The 17,263-nt window shown below is 45.2% G+C and overlaps 1 protein-coding gene across 6 annotated transcripts in view; it reads right to left on the bottom strand.

Annotated features, from left to right (window-relative positions):
• Positions 1-5,301: 5,301 nt before the first annotated feature.
• CEP295 (centrosomal protein 295) overlaps positions 5,302-17,263 on the bottom strand; it is a 37,501-nt gene continuing 25,539 nt past the window's right edge. For 3 of the 6 annotated variants that reach the window (XM_083170127.1, XM_083170128.1, XM_083170129.1), the window contains exons 21-31: positions 16,811-16,965; positions 16,532-16,694; positions 14,988-15,142; positions 14,705-14,870; positions 13,027-13,613; positions 12,748-12,885; positions 11,790-11,886; positions 10,929-11,123; positions 8,358-8,466; positions 6,651-6,750; positions 5,303-5,947 (exon numbers count right to left, since the gene is read on the bottom strand). In XM_083170127.1, the coding sequence (XP_083026253.1) occupies positions 5,909-5,947; positions 6,651-6,750; positions 8,358-8,466; positions 10,929-11,123; positions 11,790-11,886; positions 12,748-12,885; positions 13,027-13,613; positions 14,705-14,870; positions 14,988-15,142; positions 16,532-16,694; positions 16,811-16,965 (1,904 nt within the window). In that variant the 3' untranslated portion in view covers positions 5,303-5,908. Of the gene's footprint in view, positions 5,948-6,650; positions 6,751-8,357; positions 8,467-10,928; positions 11,124-11,789; positions 11,887-12,747; positions 12,886-13,026; positions 13,614-14,704; positions 14,871-14,987; positions 15,143-16,531; positions 16,695-16,810; positions 16,966-17,263 lie in introns of all 6 variants that reach the window. The other 3 variants (XM_083170130.1, XM_083170131.1, XM_083170132.1) reach the window with 3 other exon arrangements.

Here is a 17,263-nt window from a genome sequence, read left to right on the forward strand (position 1 = left end):
ACTGCAGAGACGACATCACACTTCTCAGGAATTTGTTAATCCAAAATAAAGTCATATATATAAAAGATAGTCTCTGTCACTGAATACCAAAAAGTCAATCAGACTGGTGGACCATGTATCCTCATTTGTTTTTATTATACTTATTTTGTTATAGTATTTGAATTGTTTGTATTTTGAAGATTTGGACAATGAAATTTCCAATTGTAAAGTGCAAGGAATATATATATATATATATATACACGAAACACTATAAATAATAAGTTGTAGAAGATATCTGATCATGTATACCTACTTTAAAATTCAAATAGTAAAAGTATATCTGTGCCATTTAAACATAACATGTACGTCAGTAGAGTACTTAAAAAGTGTGGGAGAAACAAACATACATTGTCTAACCAAAGTCTAACCAAAATACTAGTTTTTTGAAATACGGAAGATAACCATTCAGTATTCTTAAAATTGTAAGACATGATCCTGTTGCTTATATCAGTGGTTCTCAACCTCAGTACTTAAGTATCCCCAACAGTGCATGTTTTCAGGTCTCCTCACAGCATCACAAGTTAAATAATTGGGATGCGGTCAAAATCCCGACGCCGGAATCCCGACTGCCGCAATGCCACAACACCCATAGAGGGAGAATAAAATATTATGGCCCGATGCGTGGCGAGCCATCCATGGTCCCCCTTGTTGGCGGCATTGAGGCGGTCGGGATTCCGACCGCCGGGATTTTATACTGATCCCAAATAATAAGCTTACCTGTGGATCTTTTGAAATGTGTCAGTGAATAATGAGTGACCTGGAAAACGTGAAGTGTTGGGGGTACTTGAGGACAGAGGTTGAGAACCACTGGGTTAGAATACAAGAACTCTATATACGGACAATTTTTTAAATAAAAACTGATGACCCCTTTATCTAAATGAGGCAGTGTGCTTACATAGTTTTCGTCAGCATGGATTTAACCGGTTCCAAAAATGAAGATGTATATGACCCTACACACGGTTTTAAAATAAACTTTTCACTATAACTCATACTTGCCTACCTGACCCTCTCCATGAGGGAGAAAATGCTCTGTTATGAAGAGTGTGAGAGCTTAAGGTGCCCATACACTTATCCAATTTGGGCCGATTTCACCCAATCCCGTCAGATCGCTCCGGGAAATAGGCCCAAACCGGATGTGTTTAACATCCCAACTGACCCAATGTGCAGTCCCGTGCGCATCGGGTCACACCCTACATATTGAACCTACTGCAGGTTCAAACTATTGGATTGGACCCATCAGCGGCACATCGCGGGTGCTTTTTAGCACCCATGATGTGTTAAGTCCGATCTGTAGGTGTGTGCCAACAGTGAAGGACCGCTGGCACACACCTATGTGCAGGAGCAGGCAGCAGTAGGGTCCAGGCTGTGCTGTGCATCCGGGGGTGACAGCGGCAGGGTGGGCAGTGTCCGGGAAGCACTGAACTGCAGGTGCCATGCGGCCAGCGGTGGCAGAGATTACTCTCTCTCAGCCAATCAGCAGCAAGGCTACTGATTGGAGGTGCTCAGCAGCACCGCCGCTGCCCAGGTTTTTATTTTATTTTCCTGCCCCCGCAGCTCCCCAGGAGTTTACATGGGATAAATTGCATGTGAGTTATCTCATGTTAAAAGTGTGACATCAATAGTTAGTGAGCTCTTCCGAGGAGCTCAGGGGAAATTGGGTCTAACTTGTCCTCAGGACAAGTCGGACTAGTGTATGGGGGCCTTTAATAAGCAGATTGGTGTGTTCGTAAACAGAAAAAGGAAAATAATCAGATTTCCCCAGCTGAAAGATAAGGATTGGCTAACTGTGCAGGTTCGGTCTGCAGTGAACTTGGACCCAATTACATTTGCCCCACGATCTGCATTTCAGTGTGAAGTAATTTCTTGGTTCTCTTACTATCTAATCGCTCATTCAGTGTTCGCTTCTCTGATTCTACCTCCTCCTCACTACCTCTGTCCATTGGAGTACCACAAGGCTCAGTCTTAGGTTCTCTGCTTTTCTCAATATATTCCTCCTCACTTGGGAAACTAATTAGCTCTTTTGGATTGCAGTATCACCTGTACGCTGATGATACTCAAATCTATCTTTCCTCCCCGGAATTGTCACCATCAGTATTGCTCCGTGTCTCTGATTGTCTTTCTGCCATTTCATCTTGGATGTCATCTCGCCACCTCAAACTTAACATTTCCAAAACAGAATTAATTATATTCCCACCAGCCAAGAGTAGCCACCAACCTGATATCTCTATCACTGCTGAGAACACAATTAATCCTACTCCACAAGCTTGCTGCCTTGGGTTCATCCTCGTCTCTGAACGGTCCTTCATTCCTCACATTCAATCTGTCTCTAAATTATGGGGTATGGATTGTATGGACGTCATACTACAAGGTCGACATGGGGTCTAGGTCGATATGGGACAAGGTCGACATGGGATTTTTCAATGTTTTTTGACCCGAATGTTGACACAGTCAACATGGACACAGGATTAAGTGCACCGCTGCACTTGCCATGCTTCGGGCATGGTTATATTTTCTCCCACCATGCCCTAGTGGATGGTAGGGCATGAAATACCACCTGTCGGCACGAAAAACCCCATATCAACCTTTTGACTGTCGACCTAGACCATGTCAACCTTGTCCCATTTCGACCTAGACTCATGTCGACCTTGCAGTATCGACCTAATGACTGTCGACCAACCGACCGTATCCCAAATCGTGTTACTTGCATCTAAAAAACATATCCAAAATTCATCCGCACCTTACACAAGACACTGCAAAAACTCTAATCCATGCACTAATTATATGACGCTTTCACTATTGCAATGGCCTCCTTACCGGTCTTCCTAAGAACAGACTCTCACCACTACAATCCAGTTTGAATGCAGCTGCGAGGCTGATCTTCCTGGCTAGACGCTCATCGTCTGCTGATCCACTCTGTCAGTCCCTGTATATTACCGCATTCAATATAAATACTTCTACTTACATACAAAGCCATCACTCTGACTGCACCGACTTATATCTCTTTGCTTATCTCAAAATATCTCCCCACCCAACCTCTCCGCTCTGCACAAGATCTGCGTCTCTCATACACACTCATTACTCGCTTCCACTTACACTAGCAGGATTTTTGTCAGGCAGCACCCACCCTATGGAAAGCCCTTCCACACACATTAAGACTCTCCTCTAGCCTCAAAGTGTTCCCTGAAAACTCACTTCTTCAGGCAAGTGTATCATATTCAGGAACCCCCACACAACCACCAGTAGCATTCATATCTAATTGCATCCCATCAGGACTGTCTAGTAATCTGGTGGGACTGCCATGCTATGGAATTATATCCTCATGTATCCCTCCTATTATCCCTATAGATTGTAAGCTTGCGTATTATGTATTATCTGGGCTCCCATGTTAGATGCACCCCATTTTTTCATACCCCTACTATCCAACTACGCATGGAGTTGATTTTATATAGTGTGGCGAGTGCAGCGAGCCCCGCGAGATGATGCGGTCTCATAAGAAAAAACGGGAGCCCAGATATTACATAAGTACCCAGGGCCCTCCTACCTCCATGTTGGTTTGTTTCTACCCAGTTTATTTAATCACTGTTGTTTCAAACTGTAAAGTGCAACGGAAGATGCTGCGCTATACAAGAAACTGTAAATAAATACATTTAGTGAATTGATGCATTTCTTCCGCCATTTAGGAAACAAGCCGTTCACTCATTTCTACACGTTGCGGCTTCAGAGGAAAATCTTGAAAACTACGCATCATCAATATTAGGTGAATTTTGGGGAGATTCGATCATTTCAAAACAATAGAAAACATTTTGCTTTGGTCTCATTTGATCCGTCCAACGCACCTTGTAATCTCCAATTTCATTTTATTAACCCGCAGTGTGATGCTTGGCTTGAAGACCAAATCAGAGCCCTGCTTTTATTCCGCCATCAATGCACAAAGCATTCCAAAGAGCGAGACTCCTGCATGGGAGATCGCCGTGCTATTCTGCGATGAGCTAAAACACAGATCATCCAGGAGTGACGAGCAACTTGCGGCTGTGCTACGCATTGCAACAACAGAATGACGCCTGACTGCACTTCTCTGGTTAATCACAGGTTTCTTTCATCCCTCTGACTGTTTACTTTAGGTTATTGTTGATTTACTTTTCATTGTTTTTGGATTCTTTGTATTCCAGTTGATGCTCACTTTGATTCTACCAAGGCTCTTTTGTTTTCCTCTCTAACGCGCATGTACAGTCCCCCGCAGTAAGCGCCTTCGTTTGCGAGGGCGCTCACCAGGTGTTTCATTCGGGATATTATCTTTGGTCGGGGAAGTTTTACCATAGACAAATAATTGCACTTGAGTTGAGTTTGGTAGCAGAACAAGGCTTAGATTTTAAATACTGACGACTTTATCACTGTTGTATACTGCAGGACTAAAATTATTATTAACAGTTTCTTATATAGCGCACACATATTCCGCAGCGTTTACAGTCACATCAGTCCCTGCCCCAGTGGAGCTCACAATCTATATTCCCTAATACATGTCTTTGCGGTATATTTTTGGATTGTAGGAGGAAACCCGGAGAAAATCCACGCAAGCACGAGAAGAATATACAAACACGGCACAGTTAGTGACATGGTGGGAATCGATCCCTTGACCTCAGTGCTGTGAGGCAGTAATGCTAACCATTACACCGTCCGTGCTGCCCAAAAATACTTCTCTCACATTGGGCCTTATTCTAGTTCACTCTGACAAATTCCTTCTTAGATGGACAAAACCATGAGCACTGCAGGGGGGCAGATGTAAAATGTGCAGATAGAATTAGATTTGGATGAGTAATTTAGTTTCTGTGCAGGGTAAATACTGGCTGCTTTATTTTTACACTGCAATATAGATCTCACTTTGAAGTAAAACCCCACACAAATCTAATTCTCTCTGCACAAGTTACATCTGCCCCCCTGCAGTGCACATGGTTTTGTCCATCTTAGAAGGATTTTGTCAGAAAGAGTGAAATAGAATAAGGCCCATTGTGCTTGTATTAGCCCAATAGCCAGGCAAAAAAAAAAAAACGGCAAAGATTCGCCTATCAGTATTCAATCATGGACATTTTCGCCCATGCCGTTTTACCGGGTGGATACACAACAATTTTAACCATTTACGTGGTTTTTGCCGATGCTGGATTTCTGTTATTCACTTATTGCAATGTTATATTTGGTCTCCGTGTACTATTCCCTTTGCTGCAAAACACTTGTGGGGCCTTATAAATAAAATATTAAGATTTTTATTTTTTATAAAACGTAACAAAACGCCAGACCATAAACGCATTTTTTTCTGATGTCATAAATTAAAATAATCTCAATATTTAAATATAGGAAAGGTTATTTATAGAATTTACAGGAATGAATTTTAAAAATACATTGGCTAAAAACTTTTATAAAAACTGTAACTACAGTATTTAAAGCGTTAAAGTGCAACCAGGCAACAGGAACTGGTTCTGATAACATCCAATGGAATAAATTCCTGCCAGATCAGATGTTGAATTGGAGGAGTCTGGTTACAGTGCTACCAATCACATGCTGGAAAATGACGGCTACTTCCTGTAAATGGGAATGATCACCACACCCACACTAGAGACAGCCAATCTGTGGGCTGAGCCGGTGCCCATGTGACATCACTGAGGTACAAGATGAGAGTAGGATCCTTTGCATCACACTGTTCGCCATCCCTCGGTGAGGTTTCTCATTTCTTATTAAAGCCTAATAAGCAAAATTCACTTGAATGCCAAGAGTTCCTCTCACGTATGTCAGTGATAGGTAAATAAGTATTCCTAATAACAGACACGTTTTCGCAGTGGCCAAGATTCCTCCGGTTTGCAGGCGCTCTTCACAGATCTCACTTCATCTTATTCGCCCGCAGCTTATCCAAAGTTCTCTGTAAAGAGATCAGTACAGAAGTGTCACATGGAACCCAAGGGTGTAAATATACACGATTAGCAGGACATTGAGATTTGGGGTACATTTGGGTAAATGTTCTGCTTATAATACAGCGCAGCAGGTGAGGTAGATATAAGGTTGGGAAGGGACGTGTCCTAGCTAAACTTTAAGAGCCTGATTCAGACCTGATTGCTAGGCTGCATATATTCGCAGCTTAGCGAGCAGGTAAACACCACCCGGCACGCCCATGAACCGCTGGGTGGTGCGCTGCGTCCGCCCCCTGACCGCTCTTCCTGGAGAGAACGGCCCTGCGAGTGTGAAACCCCTAACATCGGACAGGGTACCAAATTCAGCCCGTAACTAGCGGGCCTGAATAGGACCCAAATTTAAATTTAAGTACAAATTTGCCAATGACTTAGTGCTTGCATTGCAGCATGTGCGAGAAGCATAGAGCCGCTTGTTTGCTCATATCTCCCAATCAGGCCCAGAATGAGCAGCCTGCAATAAGAAAGATGCACAGAGGGGAGGATCCGCAGTCACTGCTTATAGTGCGATGACTATAGTGTGTTCCCGAACACGCTACATAAACCAGTACATAGAGCCCACAGAAGTGTAAACTACAGAAAGCCTGACAGAGGGACAGAACGAACACACAACGTTCCCGAATTTAGGTCAGTAAAACATGGCATTCCATACTTTACCTTCTTAAACTCCTTAGCCTTTTCCCTGTTCCGGGAGTAGGACTCCTGACGCATCATCTCCTCTTTCCTCGTTTTAACTTCATCAAGCCGATTGTATAACCTGCAGGAGAGGCGGGAACCAGCAATTTAGAGGAAATGCTTTAAGGCAGTGGTAGCCAACCCTAGCCCTCGAGAGCTACCAACAGTTCACATTTTCCAGACAACCTAGCTGCTGCACAGCTGCACTCATTAATCACGGACACATTTTAAAAGATACACAGATGGAGCTAACTAGCTCACTTGTGATTCTGTGAGAAGACCTGCAAAACATGCACTGTTGGTAGCTCTCGAGGACTAGGTTTGGCTACCCCAGCTTTAAGGGATTTGGGTGCTGCGGTTTGCGCTTGCAGCAAGTGTTAGGGCCTCAAACATTTGGCCCTGATTTTCCTGTGAGGGCTCACATATGATTAGACATATGCGATTTATCACATGTAATACTCCTAGGGAGCTGCAAGTGGATGGAGCCAGGCAGCAGAAAAAAAACCCCCATACAAATAAATGGGCAGCCACTGATTGGCTGAGAGCTCTCAGCCAATCAGTAGCTGCCTAGTCATAAGTTTTTTGGGTACTTGTTTCCTAGCATAGCGCCCATCGCATCGTATACCATAAGACTAAATATGGTATGCGATGCGATGTTGTACAATAAAAAAATTGTATGGCATCGTATGTGATGGTATACGATTTTTTATTGTACAACTACCCTAATGGGTCCTTACAATGTTAAATGCCCCCCCACTATCAACACCAACCCGAACCGTGGCAAGCGTAGCGAGCCCGCGAGGGGCGGCGGTACGCGTCCTCCGACCTTTTCATACCCCCACTATCCACGTCGGCGTGGAGTTCATTTCAGATAGTGTGGAGAGTGCAGCGAGCCCCGCGAGGGGACGCGTATTACTTCACATGTATTCCGCGTCCCCTCGCAGGGCTCGGCCGCTCACTGCGCTTGCCACACTATCTAAAATAAACTCCACGCCGACGTTGATAGTGGGGGTATGAAAAGGTCGGAGGACGCGTACCGCTGCGCTCGCCACGCTTCGGGTTCGTGTTGATAGTGGGGGTGCATTTAACATTGTATCACTCGTATCGATCGTATTGCATCACATGTGGCTATATGGCATGCAATGGCATAAGATGGAAATCTTGGGCGCCGTGCTAGGAAACAAGTACCGTTTTTTTTTTTTTGTTCAACCGCTGCCCAGCTCTCTGTATTCCCCCATCCTCGCGCCCGGTTCTAAGAGTCCCCCCACCGCATCATATGCAAAACATCGTAATTGCTAAAAAGCACTCACGATGTGCTGCTGATGGCTAACATTTATCTTTCATGCAGCATGTAAGATCTCTGGTTCCAATCGATGCGCACAGGGATCAGATGACAAACACATCCAATTTGGTCCGGTCAGTCAGGTTTGGGTCAAATCGGACTAGTGTATGGGGGGCCTTTACATACAAGACTCCAACCAGATGTCTAGGTCACCGAGTGCTAGTAAACTCAGACCGGACGGAAAGAATAATGCGCAGTGATGGAGATCCATAAATGGGGCTACCGAATGTGGAAAACACCAAGGTAAATATGGTTACATGAGTTTAGTGTTAGACAACATGTGCATCATTTAAAAAATGTCTTAATGGGTTTGCATCTTGGAACTGTAAGTATAGTAATGACAGTACCTTATAGTGCGCTGGTGCATTTCTATCTCAGACAGCTTCCGGTCCTCTGGGGTGCACACTCTGACCTCAACCACTTTCTTTAAATGTCCTCCGTCGCTACCGGCAGAGTCTGCAAATGCAAGAAGCTCATTGGTTAGGGCAGTGGTTCCCAACCTGGGGTGCTAGTACCCCCTGGGGGTACTCTGCAGACCAGTTGGGGGTACTTGAAAATAATATTGGTAATGGCGGACGATGAAAAGGTTTTTTTTATGGCTGAAGACGACCCATTGCCATGGAGAAAAACCATGTTGTGTCATATGTCTGACCAGCAATCCACTGGGAGCTTCCGATGCTGCCCTCAGCAGTTATCTGCCCAGCACTGACAAAGGTGGAGGAAGCAGCGGCATTAATCCTACCGGTGTTAGCGGGAATCCTGGAGATAGGACACAACCAGTGTCTAGACACAGAAGGGCACGATTCCTTGCTGTATACTACTCCTCCGCTCCTCCTTAATATAAGGACATGCATAAGGATCCGCATACCGCTAAGTACTGTCCATATTTCAAAATGATAGGAGGGGGTACTTATCAAAGAAAAGCCTAATCAAGGGGTACGGGAGAGAAAAAAGGTTGGGAACCACTGGGTTAGGGGATAGCAATGAATGATTGGTTGGCTGATGACAGGCATTCACATGCTGCAACACGGAGGCCTCTCAGACATTTGGCTCTAATGGATTATGGTCATCACTGGTCTGATTTATTACATACACTTCACTAAGTTACGTGCAAATGATGTGCTCTTTACGTGGTGGACACACACACACACACACTCTATAAATCTATTTATTTATTAACAGTTTCTTATATAGCGCACACATATTCCGCAGCGCTGTACAGAGAATATTTGAACATTCACATCAGTCCCTGCCCCAGTGGAGCTTACAATCTATATTCCCTACCACATGTACACGCACACACAGACATTCTAGGGTTAATTTTGTTAGAAGCCAAATCAATAATCAATCATTAAGCCACCCCCCCTCTAAAAATCCTGTCTTTGCCCCAAATTGCAGGATATCACAGTATAGTACAAATTCCATATACAAGCAACTGAGACACAGATGATGGGATGTCCTAAGGCAGCCCCCTACTGGAGGAATGCCATAGTATTTTATGCCTTTTTATTCACCCTGCCGGATTGCTTTTATATCATCCCGTGGAGGAACCCTGAAGGGCTGTCTAACTTTGGCTGGAAGCACATGCTAGCTGGGAGCCAGCAGCCAGGACACCAGGGTTTGGACGCTACTAAGCCTAGGGTTCATTCTAGCACCCGCTTTCTTTGAAAACCCATGCAGTTCCTGTTCCCTGCCTGGGGTGTCACGGTCTGCTGTGGTGTTTCTAGCACAGGTCTGGTTTGCATATCAGTACTGAAATACAGACCACTGTGCTAGAAGCACTACTGCAGACAGCGACACCCCAGGCAGGGAAGAGGAACTGCATGGGTTTTCAAAGATAGCGGGTGCTAGAATGAACACTAAAGCACTGCAGCTAAAAGCAAGGTTGGCAAGTGAGAACCCAAATAAGTTCATTAACCCATTGACTGCTTATTCATACTAACCACCAATTACTAATATTGATTGACTATTCATCCATAAATCACATATCAGTGTAAATCCTGTAAATCTAATAACCAACTGGGAGAGCTACATATTTCCGGATTAGCGCTGTTTTTCTTTTCTGTTTTCGATGCCATAGTAGCATCAATTGCGTGGAGGATTTTTCGGCCTAAAGCTGGCCATACATCAGGATGCAAATCGTATGATCAGTGGTTTGTATGTGCTAAAGACACATACGATCGGTTTACGACCACAACCCATCCCGACTGATCATATAAGCAGCGCACAAGATCAAAGAAGCGACCTAACGACCTGTGGGACCACGCATCGGATCGTACCGACATAATATGCGATGTGCGCATGATCAATCTCGCGTTCTATCAAAATCTTGCGTTCGGGCATAGAATCGTTCTAATGTATGGCCAGCTTTAGGCCGATACCGCAACAACCAAAATATTTGAAAGCTGTTGTGGATAGTTGGTGGACTAAACAATAACCCAGGTATTGTAAGATAAAGATATAAACCGAATGATTCCCACAACAGGCACATAAAGCCTTAAATACTGTGGTCCAGTATTACTGTAAAGAGCCCTGAGCATGCTGTAATGTTCACGCTAGGCTGTTTTAGCGGAACGCTGCACCCTGTCAGATTGCTGCCTGTCCCCGCCGGTGCACAGGGGAAGCCCAGAGCCACCGTAGACGCCTGGCTCTTCCCCGGCAGTGACTTCAGAAGTGCCAGGCCCACCCCCTTTTGTGATGCCGGCGGTTGGGTCCGCCCCCTTTCATGATATCACGTCAGGCCCACCCCCTTTCGTGACCATCGGTGGCCCAGGACCGCCTACAATGATGTCGGCGACGGGCCCGGTCCGCCCCCCTTATGCTCCACCGGGCAGCACCGCCCTGCCCAGCCCAGTTTCTAGAAGGAACACTATGCTCCTTGTAACAAAATGCAAATAGAACAGGGTGCAAACATTTACCAGAACGGGGCCGCTGCTCTGCTTGGGACACCGGTTTATCCTTCTGTAGAGATTTCATACCCATTTTCTTGGGAACTCGCTCCTTCTTTTTAATTTCTTGAATTCTTTTGGAGGATTTTTCAATTAAATCTCTTTTCTTCATCAGAAAGGCTTCTTGCAGACTCCCAGGGGTAGATATAAATTCCAGGTCTAGCTCTGTGGAAAAGCCATTACAGCCGGTTAGTCCTAGTAGGGGATGACGTAGGGCTGGGGTAGCCAACCCTAGTCCTTGAGAGTTACCAACAGTGCATGTTTTGCAGGTCTCCTCACAGAATCACAAGTGAGCTAATTAGCTCCATCTGTGTATCTTTTAAAATGTGTCAGTGATTAATGAGTGCAGCAGCTAGGTTGTCTGGAAAATGTGAACTGTTGGTAGCTCTCGAGGGCTAGGGTTGGCTACCACTGACGTAGGGTATTGCTGCTGTGTGACCGTAAAGCCTCTTATCATAGGATCATCGTGATAAGAACCACAACTGCCTCAAAAGTTCAGGTTGTGTCAAATAAAATACTATAGCAACAACTAATGATACTGGGCTCGGAGATAAAAACACAAGATAACCAGGGCTTAATAGAGTAGGAAGTTTCCCTTCTGTGCATCAAGTGTGTGAATAGTAACACTATAAAGAACCATAGAAACCTAAAATTCCCGATAATCGGTGATACATGTTTGTGCGGCTTCCTAGCGTCATAAAGTCACACAGCAAGCCTGCAATAGAAAGCCACCTCCTGCTTAGAAGTCATGGTGCAGGTGACACTGCTCGTCTTCGCTGAATAAGGCAGAGAGAACCACCACTTCATTCACAGAACATACAACACCATTACCGGCAAACTGCTGCGACAATGATGTTCCTACTGATGACTGGTCCGACGCAGGAACCCCCGAGACATCCACCTCGGCCGGCAGGGGCTGAAAGGCGTTCTGTAAGCAAGAGAGCCACATATTTATTATCACACCAGAGAGGTAATGAAGAAATATCCGAACATCAGAAAAAATCCACGATGCAATTAACGGATGACAGGTGAGAGTTTCCTGAGAGTTATTTTTTTTGCAACCGAAAAAGGCGCAGAGACAAAAGGGCGACAATAATGTTTAGCAACCACTGGGATAGGGCATTCCCCAATATAAATTAGAGATGTGCAGTTTCTGATTTACTCTGATTTCAAAGCAGGATCTTCTTGGCTATCAACAACGGTCATGTGATTTGGGATAGCCAATAAGATCCTGCTTTGAAATCAGAGTAAATCAGAACCTGCACATCTCGAATGTAAATGGCATTCAGGTGATAGCCCACAGGTGGACAGGCAATATGTTAAAAGGTGGACAGTGTTAGGTCATCGGGGTCGACAAATAAATCATGGTTTTTCATGATTTGGCCAGTTAAGAGTTAAGTACTTGCCAGAGGTTTAGAGATAGGATATAAAAATCTATTTTTTTTTTACGTGTCAAGCTTTTAGGTGTCCACACATTTGCATGTCGACCTTTCCCCCGTCTCTCCTTTAATCCACACCCATGTAAAATATAAGGATACAGAAAAGCACAAGGCTGTAGGCCAAAGGCTTTTATCAGAGGTGACTTATTATGTGTCACCACTTACAGCACAGAGGTCCCGAACCTTAGTATACACACAGAAACCCTGCAGCAGTGACAGAACGACAGACCAATCATAAACATTGACAACGCAACCCACAGTGTTCACCAGCACATTCTACTGGCATATACATATGAGTGACAGCACTTTGCTGAGCAGAACAATCATTGACACGAGAAGTGACATAGTACCTGGGAAGTGCTTGTATCATGTAGGTCCGAGGTACCGGCTGGGTTATTCGTAGGCTCTGAACACACAATGCTGCTATCGTTCAAGCTCACCAGAGTTAAGTCTGGTTCCTCCAGGATTCCACGAGCAGACTCCGAATCCTAATAAATACAAAGAAGCCTTTATACAAGTAACAATTGCATCAAACTAAAGGCGTTCATGCTCATCCCAGAATGCGGAGCAAAGAACATTCGAGCAGTCCAGAGATCCCTAACAAACATTATGTCCCAGTAATAACTCACCCAGGTATGGACGCAGCTTGGCAGTGAGCCGGCAGATGATCCTATGGTAAAGCTAGACAGGAAATGCGGGATGCCCTCCGACCTTTGGGTACTAGTCGATGACTGCAGTGCAGCTGCGGTACCAGAGACAGAATAGGAGCCACGTCCATGTGGCGCAGAGCTTTCTCCACCGGTTTGTGGATCATGACCAGTTGTGTCTGGGTTGCCTGCCTGTAACCCACCATCGTGCACAGCAGGCAGCTCCTCATAATGGACACTTTGCCCAGTCTTCTTCTCGAAGACATCAGAGATGGGATGTTCAGACAACTCGGAGTCATTCACAGTCATCTGTGTAGCCATCAGCTCATGGAAAGAGCCGGTGTCTTCTGCTGCACTTGGTCTCAGGAGGGCTATGGAAGTTGACGGAATGGCATCAAACTGATAAGATCCATCACCAGGCAATGAGGGGCCACGTTGTGTGGGTGTCCCAGAGCTCATATTGTCCAGGTCATGAGCAGAAAGTCTACTGGACACCTCATGCCGGCTGCTCAGATCAGGCTCGTTCAGGGTGTTCTCTGGGTACAGTGGGAGGAACAGTCCTGAGGAATCTTCAAGAGAAGATAAAGTAAAATGTAACAAACACACTAGATCCAACATACATAAAGGTTACTTATATTTTTCAGTTTAATGTGGTTACATGGTGGAACCTAGAGAATAAAAGCACAGAAGGAACCTCAGTAGGATTTGTGTTAAATTGTTCCTCTGAAACTGCAGGGGAACAGAGACAATGGGTTAGGTTAAAAACTACTACTGTCCCCAATAACACTGTGTGAAAAACCCGGGTCGCACCTGTCGGACATCCGTGTAATTTCCAGGAAAAAGCCCACGAAAAAACCTGTGTACAACACCCGGGAATTTCACTCACACCCATTCACAAAATGACTGCTAACCCTGGCAAAATCCCGGGTTTTTGCGCCACTGAGAACGGGGTATAAATTATAGACAGATGGGTTACTGGGTAAGCACTTATCACACAAGGGGACAAAAAAGGCGTTCCCTTCAAATTGCAGCAGAAAATAAGATACAGAATCTAAGATAGGAGAGCAGAACCCCCAGCGCAATGATCGGGTTACAAAGGAAATTATCACTGCTCACCCACGGCCCCCCCCCGCCCACCCCTAACTAGCATGCACACAGACCATCGCACAGGTACACATAGCGTAGTGATCTGGTTACACATTGCACACTTATACACTCCACACTAACATGCACACAAACACACACACTATGAGCTCAGATCAAGTGTATAAACCCTCAGTGTAATAATCAGGTTACAAAGATAATCATCATTGCTCGGTTAAAAAGGCAAACACACCGCACACTCTCTCACTCACTCCTCACCCACACACACACACACACACACACACACACAAAATATGAGCTCAGGTCAAGTGTAGGAACCCTCATTGTAATGATCAGGTTACAAAGGACATCATCACTGCTCAGGTAATACAAGGTATATGTACAACATACCAACGCCACACACCCATCACACAATGTGAGCTTAGTTGAAGTGTAGAAAGTATCACTGCATTAGCTGCACATGACAAATGTGTATGTTCATCACTGCTCACCGTACCCCTCCTCAATACAACACACACCTCATACACATTACACAGCCCCCTCCCTGCCCTCTTACCTGAAGCTTCCTTCTGCTTCCCAGGCGATCTGTTCTCCGCGTCCATCCTCTGAGAGTCCAATAAGACAAGAGATGAGCTCAGGGCAGGGATGGCATGTGGCAGATAGGGCAGAGGGCTCCGGCGTGGCTGCTGCTGCTGCTTCTGGCTGCTGGTGTTAATGGAGGTCTAGGAACAAGCATTGAATCCAATTAATTCACTTGTCAGGAAGATGGAGTAATCTCATTATATACACATTCCGGTGGCATATACAGGTCGTAGCAGAGCGAGGGGGGGGTGTCATACCTGGCTCAGCTCTCCGGAGTATGCAGAACTGCTGGTGGTGTGTGAGCGAGCATAGGACGGAGTGGAAACACTGAGGTCAGGTCTAGGTTCCAGGGGGTGAAAGGTCATTGGAAAGTGGTTCTCTGTAGTGGACGTGTCGATTGCAGCCTCAGGCGCTATAGTCCATTGGGAAAGGTGTTTAAACATGACAATATTCAATAAGTTGGAATTTAGCACATATGGAGAATTATTACACTAAAAGCTTTACAACATTTTGTGTGCATCATACACCAGGATTATTGTGCATGCAGACTTGGGGTGTGTTATACACAATAGGCAAACACAAACCCGCCCTGCGATTGGTGGTATGCCCGCCCCCTTTGCACGCAGGGTTCGTTCGCCCGGCATGCAAATGGATGTTTTACATAAACATCCGTTCCCATGCCAGTGGGAACCTCCCCCATCTTTCGATGGTCGCAGACCATCGTATGATGCTGAAAACACACGCATATGTAACGGTGGTCCAGCCACTAGTACACATAAGTGTAGATTTCCAGGGAATTGGGCGGGCAGCTGACATCCTGTTCGGACAGCTGTCCGCCCCCCGTACGTGCAACATGAACGCATTAGCCTGTGTACGCCCAGCGTTTTCATGGGAACGCCCATGACATGCAGGGCATTCACATATGCTAATGGCCCAGGCAGGCACCCCACCCCCCCTCCGCACACCCCTAACCAGCATGCACACAGCCAGTCACACAGGTACACACAGCGTAGTGATCAGGTTACTAAACACATCAGTGCTGAGTTAGCAAAGGCATAGACACTGCACACTGACATGCACACAAACACACACACTATGAGCTCAGATCAAGTGTATAAACCCTCAGTGTAATAATCAGGTTACAAATATAATCATCATTGCTCAGTTAAAAAGGCAAACACAGCGCACACTCACTCACTTCTGACCCACACTCTCATGCACACACACACACACACACTATGAGCTCAGGTCAAGTGTAAGAACCCTCATTGTAATGATCAGGTTACAAAGGACATCATCACTGCTCAGGTAATACAAGGTACAACATACTAAAGCCACACACCCATCACACAATGGGCCTTATTTTAGTTCACTCTTTCTGACAAAATCCTTCTAAGATGGACAAAACCATGTGCACTGCAGGTGGGGCAGATGTAACTTGTGCAGATATAATTAGATTTGAGTGGGGTTTTACTTCAAAGTGAGATTTATATTGCAGTGTAAAAATAAAGCAGCCAGTATTTTCCCTTCACAGAAACAAAATTACTCACCCAAATCTAATTCTCTCTGCACATGTTACATCTGCCCCCCTGCAGTGCACATGGTTTTGTCCATCTTAGAAGGATTTTGTCAGAAAGAGTGAACCAGAATAAGGCCCAATGTGAGCTTAGTTGAAGTGTAGAAAGTATCACTGCATTAGCTGCACATGACAAATGTGTATGTTCATCACTACTCACCGTACCCCACCTCTATACAACACACACCTCATACACATTACACAGCCCCCTCCCTGCCCTCTTACCTGAAGCTTCCTTCTGCTTCCCAGGTGATCTGGTCTCCGCGTCCATCCTCTGAGAGTCCAATAAGCCAAGAGATGAGCTCAGGGCAGGGATGGCATGTGGCAGATAGGGCAGAGGGCTCCGGCGTGGCTGCTGCTGCTCCTGGCTGCTGGTGTTAATGGAGGTCTAGGAACAAGCATTGAATCCAATTAATTCACTTGTCAGGAAGATGGAGTAATCTCATTATATACACTGTCCGGTGGCATATACAGGTCGTAGTAGAGCAGGGGGGGGGGTCATACCTGGCTCAGCTGTTCGGAGTATGCAGAACTGCTGGTGGTGTGTGAGCGAGCATAGGATGGCGTGGAAACACTGAGGTCAGGTCTAGGTTCCAGGGGGTGAAAGGTTATTGGAAAGTGGTTCTCTGTAGTGGACGTGTCAATTGCAGCCTCAGGAGCTACAATAAAAAGGTGAGGCTGTTACAAACTCTTTATAATCATTGGTTTCAATATATGAACTTTACAGATATGGAGGATTATTACACTAAGGGGGAAATTTACTAAAGGAAATTTGTAAAAAATAGGTGTATTTGTATCCAGAAATACACTTATTTTTGACATTTACTATCCCGAAAATACGGCAATTCGTATCCGTATTGATAGCACATCAATACGACTACGAATTGCTGTATTTTCGGGATAGTAATTGTCAAAAATAAGTGTATTTCTGGATACAAATACACCTATTTTTTTTTA

The sequence above is a fragment of the Crinia signifera genome, chromosome 2, assembly GCF_055691185.1.
Source record: "Crinia signifera chromosome 2, ASM5569118v1, whole genome shotgun sequence".
Lineage (NCBI taxonomy): Eukaryota > Metazoa > Chordata > Amphibia > Anura > Myobatrachidae > Crinia > Crinia signifera.